Source organism: Antrostomus carolinensis, unplaced genomic scaffold, assembly GCF_000700745.2.
Source record: "Antrostomus carolinensis isolate BGI_N321 unplaced genomic scaffold, ASM70074v2 scaffold6099, whole genome shotgun sequence".
Lineage (NCBI taxonomy): Eukaryota > Metazoa > Chordata > Aves > Caprimulgiformes > Caprimulgidae > Antrostomus > Antrostomus carolinensis.
Genome location: NW_010339293.1, coordinates 214712 through 223861, shown reverse-complemented (window position 1 = coordinate 223861; position 9150 = coordinate 214712). Strand labels below are relative to the sequence as shown.

General features: G+C 39.0%; 1 protein-coding gene across 1 annotated transcript in view; it reads left to right on the top strand.

Moving 5' to 3' along the window:
* Positions 1–2297: 2297 nt before the first annotated feature.
* LOC104531017 (protein tyrosine phosphatase receptor type G) overlaps positions 2298–9150 on the top strand; it is a 197527-nt gene continuing 190674 nt past the window's right edge. Inside the window, exons 1-2 of the mRNA XM_029086950.1 lie at positions 2298–2427; positions 8530–8709. Of these exons, the coding sequence (XP_028942783.1) occupies positions 2298–2427; positions 8530–8709 (310 nt within the window). The remainder of the gene's footprint in view (positions 2428–8529; positions 8710–9150) is intronic.

Sequence of the window (9150 nt, the reverse complement as noted above, 5' to 3'; positions counted from 1 at the left end):
ATCACCTCGTTTATTATATGCAGCTCAGGGATGAGCAGTTTTAAAAAGGCCTCAGACAGTTATGAAATGAACGGTGTGAGATGTCAGATACATTTATTAAAAATGCAGAAGATTCTAAAAAACAGAGGATGTAGATGTATATTGTCTCAGTCACTTGCCACCAGCGGGCACCTTCTCTACCACAATTCATCCTCCCACTCAGTGAGTTCTGCATGATAATTTCATTGATATTGTTGTGCTCTGTGCTCAATATAAATATTTTTAAAATATTAGAGTTACAAAACTCAACAACTCATTAGTCATGTCTATCAAGAGTTTATTGTGTGAGACACCCCTTAAAAACCCCCCAAACATTTTGCCAGCCCAGCTAAACTTAGTACCATTTTCACTTTTGTATGGTGGTAAATTATTCAGCTCACAAATGCTAAAACTTGAAATGTTTATGGAAAAAGCTTGTTTTAGTAATTGCACTAACTCCACTTTATTGTGAGCTTCCTGCAACATTTTTCTTAAGGTCCTGGTGTTTCCCGACGTTGGCTATTTATCATATATTTGTGCTGCTGACAGGTTGATAGGTACAGTGGGAGCTTCATACAAGATTCATAGCAGCTTCATACTTTTTTAAGGGACAAAATTAGGATGCAGAAAGTATAAATATGTATGTGTGTGGGATATATATTAAAAACCCGCTATTCACATATATACTAAGGAATACAAGGATTTTGAAAACATATACAATAAAAATTTTGCCAAAGATAATTGAAGGTTTGAAGGTCTAATTGAAGAATCCAGCAATAATTGTAACATCTGTGGATGTGAAAATTTAAGAACATGTACCTCACTCTCGTCTTCAGGTTTAAAACCTGCAGACATTATAGGATAGTTTGTATTTAGGAGTATGGTTTAAAGCCTTCCTTTCTCTCTTTGCCACATTTTGGCAGTGAGACAGTATCACTGACAAAATCAGTTTTAAAGAGCAGCTTTGCTTTTACAGCCCCACGGCTGGGCATTTCTGTAGGTGTGGTGGCATCGGTGCAGAAAGGAGTCATTGGTGCCTCTGATGTGGCTGCTAGCAGTTGCTCAAAGGTTATCTAAATCCAAACCCTTTTTGTTCCGTCTTCCTGTATTTCTGTTTGTTCCAACAACTGCCGGTTGAGATATCCCTTATCAGAGATTGTTCGTGGGGAAAATTTCTCTCGGCTTCTTTCAGTTCTCCAAAACCCTGTCCTTGGTTGTTTACGACTCTCACATGTCTTGCACACTCTTTTCTGCACTGAGCTTGCAGACTGAATGGTGCTTAGACCTGTTTGGGTCTCAGCAAGCTCTTCAGGATCTTGCTTTTGATATTCAGTCTCATTTTTCAAGCAGTAATTGGAATTTTCTGCAAGCATGACTGTCTCATGTTAAACAGAGTGATGACAGAGAATAATAAAATGAAAAGCCCTTTTCCCTCAGGGTAGGAAATCCTGAAATCTTTGTTCAAAACAGCACTGTGAACTCTACTATGGGCTCTCCTTCTCCATCTCTTTGATTTTGGTATGTCATTTTAGTGCAAGACAGTATAATTTCAGCAACTTCTCCCCCTAATATAATGATTCAACAGCTTGATTGCTTTCTCTGCAATGGGAAGGCCCCTGAAAGACACCAGTGATTTTTATCAAGGCTTTCAGGGATTTTTGTACTTTTACCCCTGCAGCCTCAGGGTAAATCACTCAGCAAGAGATAATGTCATTCAAATCATTCTTTTCTGCCTTATATCTAAATGCAGTCTTTAGGTTTCATCCTACAGGGTTCACGTTATTTCTTCTTCCTAGGAGGGAGCTGGAGGTGAGAGGAGAGGGAGAAGGGTGAAGGGAGGCTGATTTTTCAGCCAGTCTGGATCTACAGTACGTGCCTTGACTCATGTTGTAACTCACATGGCATAAGCATCTTCTCTGGTACCTTCCCGGACTTACTGATGTGGTTGCTTTTAAATGGCAAAAAGTAATTATGAGGTCTTGGTTTATGGCATCAAGTAACAGTTTCAATTGTTTTGTCCCAGATAACAGAGAGAAGCCCCAGACTGAGAGTTTTGAAGGATCTTAAAATGCATTCAGTTCTATGGTGAATTTCACTGATACTTGATTTTTTAAAAGCATTTTTTTCCTATTTGAACATTCAGCCTGCTACTGAAGTTCATTGCTTTGTAGCTCAGCAAAGGCATCACTTCCTTGCTCTTTCTCAGTGTGAAAAAAGGAACTGGTTTTGTTTACTGCTGGTGACATTTCTTTTCAGTGTTTCTTGAGATTTGGCTCATGATGGACCAGTTCAAGTATGACAGGAACTTAGAGGCAGAGATTCACATCTGTAGTGTTGCTCAGCTAAATGCCGAGATGGTCATAGCTGCCAGTCTGTGCAAAGGAAAGCATCCCTATTTATCCAGAGCCTGTAAAACTTGCAGAGGTTCTTACCTGCTGTGGTCTCTTAAGTTAAGATACCCATCCAGAGCTGTGCAAGCAGAGGTTGGGAGGGTTTTGTGTGAAGAGGAAGTGCTATTTCATTCCATCCATCCTTAATAACTGGTTGGATTTTGCCATAAGAGAAGCCTGGAATTTTCCCTTTTATACCCGCTTGCACTGAATGGCATGACACTGTCACATAGTGAATAGCAAGACACTTGGAAATTCTGTGTCAGAGGCTGCCCCCATTGACTTTCAAGTGAGATTTGGCATTTAAGCACTTGAATCCTTTCTGATTTTGTCTCTTGTGCTTTAAATAGGAAGGCAGCCTGTGATAGGTGCTAGAGGCAACCTGCTTGGTTGGCATCACTAACGTACTCAACCGAATACCGCTGCCATCCAAGAAGATACCAAGCCACTGCTTAGTGTGTTGCTTTTGCCCTATTTTGGCTGATCTGGTCCCATATCCTTCCAGCCCATTAAGAAAAGAGCCTTTGCGACTTTACATGAAGCCTGGGCATGATGCCTGTGGTATAGATTATGTCTTCATATGAGGGTAGCTTCTTTTGGTGTTAGAAAACTGAACATGCAAGTGAGTAGCAAGAGCCATGGAGCACTGAGGACAAAGTAGGGCTAGGAAGGGATTAGGGATATGAGCCTTTCTGCAGCGCCCTTTTTCTTACGGCTCTGTGACCATCTGCCTTGCACATAATCACGGATGAATGATCTCCAGTATTAAGGTGATGGGATAGGTTGTCCCCATGAAGTGACCAAGCTAATTTGCTTTAATTGCAGAATTGAGGGGTTTTGGTTGCTTTGCAATAATTACTACCATTTTCATTCAAAACCAAAAAGTTGAGGCATCAAATGCACTTAGATTTCTCTGAGATAATTTTGTTTTAAAAACCCTCAAAACCCCCCCCCCCCCAAAACTCCCCCAGCAATAAAAACAAATAATAAAAATCCTCCGAAATTAAAACCCCTATACTAGTTCTTTGAATGCTGGACCTGGGTTTTAAAGTCAGATTTCTGTGAAAATGTAAAAAACAAGTAAAAATTATAAAAAAAATAGGTGTTGATATTTCTACCCATTTCCCAACTTATAAATAAATTATCAAAACCTTATTACTTATAAATTACTAATGTCTGTTAAGCTATATCTGGGTGTTTATAAAGGCATATGTGTGTTACACACCAGTTGGTATCAGAATAGCTGATCCATTAATTGGAAAATTATTTAAAAATCAAGATTTTAATAAGAGATGTTTTAAACAAAAGATGGTGAAAGAAAAATAAATATATATTTTTTTAAAGTGGAAGTTTTTATATAAGCTTTAATTAGATTTTGGCAGAATAGATTATTTTAATAGTTTTTCATTAATGAAGACTGCTCTTTGTTTAGGTTGTATAGTAGAAAGAAGAAAAAAAAAAGTAATCTTGGATTCTATTTAAAGAGCAGCCTGTGTATTAAAAAAAACTATCAAAGATACTGCAGTCATTGACAGCAAGATTTTGCATGAGAAAAGAATGCAGAACCCATCTAAGAAGCATCAAGTAATTTCAGAGGAAGATGGATGATAACATCTCTGGTGTTAAAACGTCGTGTGTAGGAAGCTGCGGTGTTGCTGAAGTTCCTGACCTCGGCTCTGCTTTCACGCCTTGGAAGCCAGCAGCTCTTTTGCCCGTGATTTCAGTGGAGAGAGGGTCAAATCCCCAGAGACCTGGCTGCAATCCAAAATGCGCCGTGGTGTTGCCAACCCCAGGAGATGGATGGGCTCTGTAGTGGACACAGGGCTGGGTTTCGGTGGGGCTGGAGTTGCTGGGGCTGGTGGAGACATGCTCTGTCCCATGAACCCACCAGGAACAAGAGCAAGTGTCCATGCAGCCCTGTGTGGTGGGGCCGGGTGACAAAACACCCTGTGGCAGCTGGGAGAGGGTGACCCCCTCTCTGCAGCTCTCAGGGGAACACTGTGGCCACATTCCCCTTCCTCATGGCTTTCCTTGGGGAAGGGAAAGGATGGGGCTGTCTGACACTTGGGTTGTCCCACCATCTCAGTGGAAGTGTGTATCATGTATTAAGACAGGTGAGGGCTCTTAACTTGTTTGGGTTTTTGAAAACTGAATTAGTTGTTAGTCCTTAAAAGGCCAATTCAAATTCATTCCAAATTTTATTTGATTAAAGCCACCAAGTTTACTGTTGGAAAAATGAAATACAAATAGCTGTAAGTTACTCTGTTTCAGATGGGTAAATGTCACACACAGAATGAAGGGATTTTTTTTTTTTTTACTAGGTTTAAGTGAAACAGAGTCTTTATTTAGTGTCATGTTTTTATTTAAAAGCATTTATTTAAAGTTCTAAAAAACAAAGAATTCAATAAAGCAAGACAGGTGCAACTGCAAATGATTAATGATATAATTCTCAGTACTTTATAAAGTGTCTAACGCTGAAGAGATTTATACAGTGCAGAATGGCAATTGTGCTTTGATGGAAGGAATAGGTAATCAATACCTGCAAGCTTAGAAAAAGTGTTCTATTTCCTCCTCTAATGATATAGGGTTTTTTGCAAGGCAAGGATGTCTGGAGCATGAGACACTTGGAAGAAGAATTAATTTGAAATCTGTAGTGGAAGATCAGTTTCAATTAAAACTGCACTTGAATGTCCATGGAAAAAAGCAGGCAGTTAGGCTTAAACCTTCTGATGGCTACCAGTGAATAAATGAATCCCGCTGCACTATTCTTGATTACATTTTATAGATTGTTGAGCTTATTTTTTCTGGGTTAGGGGATATAATTTATTTACTTAGGTCTCAAACTCAAAAGTAAAAGTTTTCTTCTCACACCCTCCCCCTCCTACTCCCAGCTCCACTTTGCCTTTTCACACTAATTGTTAAAGCTGTGGTGGCCCCAATCCTGCGCTGCTGGGAATGGAGATGTTGGGGTCACGGCCTCTATTTCTGTCTAGAATTGCTGCCATAATGGTGTAGGTCATATTGCATGTAATAATTTACATATCAAAAACTTCTGAAAGAAATTAATGGAAAACCTAGCCATTTATAAAATCCTGTGCTGATTTTAACTAGCAGGTCTTGAACCTCTAAATCAGAGCTTAGCCTTATGACTGTAATTTGGGATGTCAGGACTTGGAGTCACAGCACCAGCACTAACTTGGGTTTTTGAATTGCTGGGAGACTTTCATTGCATTAGATTTTTCTTTAATAATTCAGCACCAATACGGAAACATTTTATGCATGAAAACTAATACTATCACATGAAGAGAGCAGATACTGCTAGGCTTTTTTTTGTAAATTATAAATTTAGAACCAAGTGAAGCTACTATATTTAGAGAAAGAGATGTATTGCTATTAAATCAATCTAAACAAGTTTAATTTAAAAAAAAAGAAGACAATGTTTTTAAAAATTCTTAACTTTAACATTTCAGCAAGAGTCAGTCCAGATACCCAAGTTACTTGAGGTTTTAATTCAACATGGTGGTTTGTTTATTTGTTTGTTTACCTTTATGGCTTATTTTATTCATTTTGACAAGACAGTTCTCACTGCAGATTGGTTGAGAGCTGGCTGTACTGGGTGTTTTGTTTTGTTTTTTTTAAAAAGTCTTTGTGACAAGATGCATGGAAGGAACCCTACAGTTCTCTTAAAATAAATATGCCTACTCAACCCCCCCCCCAAAAAAACCACCAAACACCACTCCCCATTGACTGAAGGATCACCAAAATACTTAAAAGAGAAAAATTTGAGTTCACAGCTCCTTTTGAATGCACAGCTGAAACCACTGTGATAGCCTCTGTGAGCAGAGTGCTTTTGAAAAGCTCACCCCATGTTTATAACAAAGCCAAAAAATGAGAGCTGGCAGGTTTGATGATTCTGTGTAGTACTAAGCATTTTAAAGCAAATTTCCAAATTTTATGGAATAAATGTAAAGTTATATGAAAAGTAAATCTGAATTGCCAATTAATTCACTGCAAACGAATTACTAAGAGCATCTTGAATCAGGAAAAATGTCTGTGTTTGAGTAGAACACGATTGGTTTTCCCCATGTAGAGTTTTCAATACTTCTGTTCTCCTTGGCTGTGGTACATTGGGAAATTAAGTGGAAATGACTGTTGCTGACAATACAAGTTGAACCATGAGATAAACAGAACTGATTTTTAACCTGGACAGATGATGTAAATGGTTTTTAAGGGATGTTGCAATTTTGCTTAATTGTAGTTGAAAGTAAAACACTTTGTTGTTGTTTTGGTTACCATACAGCATTTGTGTGCGATGAGTATAGTACAAAATCTTCCTATTGATTAAGTGTCCTGCATTAGCTCATGGGAAGACAGGAAGAATGCATTTTGCAACTAGACAGATTAAAACCCAGGGGCCAAAGAAAGTGGCCTTCCCAGCTGCTGGGTTTGGATGGCACTAATTGAGTTTACATACGCTTCTCAGATGCAAGGGTAATAAATGCATATTGGTGCATCACTTACTGCTGTCTGCCTATCGCACAGACAGGCTGACTGTGTCGTTTGGAGGTACGGTACAGGTATGACATCAGGGATCTCAGGAGAGCAGAGTTCAACTCCGGGTTGTAACTTGGTTTTGGTAGATGGGCAAACTGCTTTCCTTTGCAGGCCATCAGTTTCCCTGTCTTTATATGAGAATAACGGCTCTGATCCCGGCTGCAAAGCACTTCAAGAATTGTGAGCGAGAAGTGCTTTATAAGAACTCTGTGCTGTTATTTCAGGAGCTTAAACCACTGTTTGCACTCACAGGAAGATAATCTCTTAGTCTCTGTTAATACAATTTAAGAGTTAGAGAGGGAGGTCATAAGAAAAATTTGAAATTCACTGGGGATCCTCCTGCATGTGCTGTTGAGGGTCCCTGGTGTTATGTTGCAACCAGAGCTGATATGTGGTGGGGATGACAAGGTCTTTGCCTGAAACCTTTTATTTTTATGTATTATTTTTATTGACTATTTGTGTTGGAGAACCTCACAGAATGGGCAGGATGAGTTAGGGCTGAGCCCATGAGGACCCTGTCATACCCCTGACATGCTAGGGACAGAGGCTGCTTGTGTCATTTCTCTTTGCAGCTGTAGCATGCTCTTCCCTTACTGACCTTGCACGGTGGCTAGTGATGGACTCACAAATTACAGAAGTTTATATTACTTTCCAGAATGTAAACTCTTCCCTGTAATTTTTTTAAACCAAAAAAGAGAGTAGAGGGGTGTGGAGGGGAAGAGAGGTCACAGTGTTTGGCTCTGTGTCTGCTTTTGGCTAGCTGTCCTGTAATACGGATGGTTCTGATGTGCCCAGGGACAGACACACATGCAAGGCACTGCCCATCAGTCCTTGGAGCTTCTCGTTTACTGCTGATATTTGACTTGACTTGTTTTGAGACAGTCGTTTACATCAGGTGAGAATAAACTATGCTAATAAGGAAAACAGAAAATTCATGTAAGAGTAGCAGCAAAAGTAAGTTAGAGTATTTTCTTGACAGGTCATTGTTCTCTTTGCTTCCTCCATCCAGACTAATGTAGTATTTTTCCTTTGTTTTTTTATGCAGATTTACTAATCTACATTTAGCACAATTCTTACTTTTCATCTTTTCTGGCTTCAAAACCTCCAAAAGAAAATAGATCATTAATAAAGATCATATTATCTAAGCAGAGTATTGCATGAACACGAGTTGATGGGTAGCTGTTACATTATTTGTCTCGTGTGAAAAACTAAACTATATAGTGATATATTAAAGCTGAAGCTTTAGGAAAGTTCCTGTAACACCATGCTAATTCATAACATATGCATGAGGGGAATTCGGGAATTGCAGATAGTTTTATAGAATAGTAATTAAAAAAAAATAAAAAGGCCATTGTTCATTACTGCTAGAGGCAAAGTTGGAGTACTGCACAAAGCTAATGAATTTCAATCTTCTCATAAGTTTACAAGTCTTAACCTCTTTCATATGCTGGAACTATAACTGTGGTAGAGTTACCTTGGTAACTTAAGTGCTTCATCATCTTACTTAAGAGTTACCCATAACTACTGAGCTGCTAGAATATTAATTGGCATTGGTATTTTTTAACAGGTACCTATGGTCCCGAGCACTGGGTTACTTCCAGCGAGAAATGCGGAGGGTCTCACCAGTCTCCCATAGACATCATAGACCATCAGGCACATGTTGGAGATGAGTATCAAGAACTGCAGCTTGATGGTTTTGACAATGAATCTTCAAACAAGACTTGGATGAAAAACACAGGAAAAACGGGTATGTTCTTTTCTGTTTGTCTCCATAGCCTGCCTGCAGTCAATTAAAAATTCAAGCCATGTTCCACCCTCCTCCTTTCTCATTGTTCTGTTGTTTGGGTTTTGCTGCTTTCTTTTTTTTTTTAATATAATTTTCCAGCAGCAGCCACCTATCTCTGTCTCTGCATTCTGTGCAAAGGTAGCTCTGCAGATTGATTTTAAGGGCATTTTTAAGGTGGGGTGGGTTTTTTTTGTTCTCAATATAAAATAATTCTCTTGGTAGTCAGTTGTTACTCGGAATAAAAAGCTGTGTAAATGTTTCAAGGTGTAACCTTGAATTATCAGCTTTGGGAGGCTGTAACATCTAATCTAAAAGAATGCTGAGATGCAAGGCTCAGACTTTTGTAGGAAAGGGGGAGTCTTAGAAATTGGAAGGTTTTAGAGAAGAAAGAGCAATAACCGC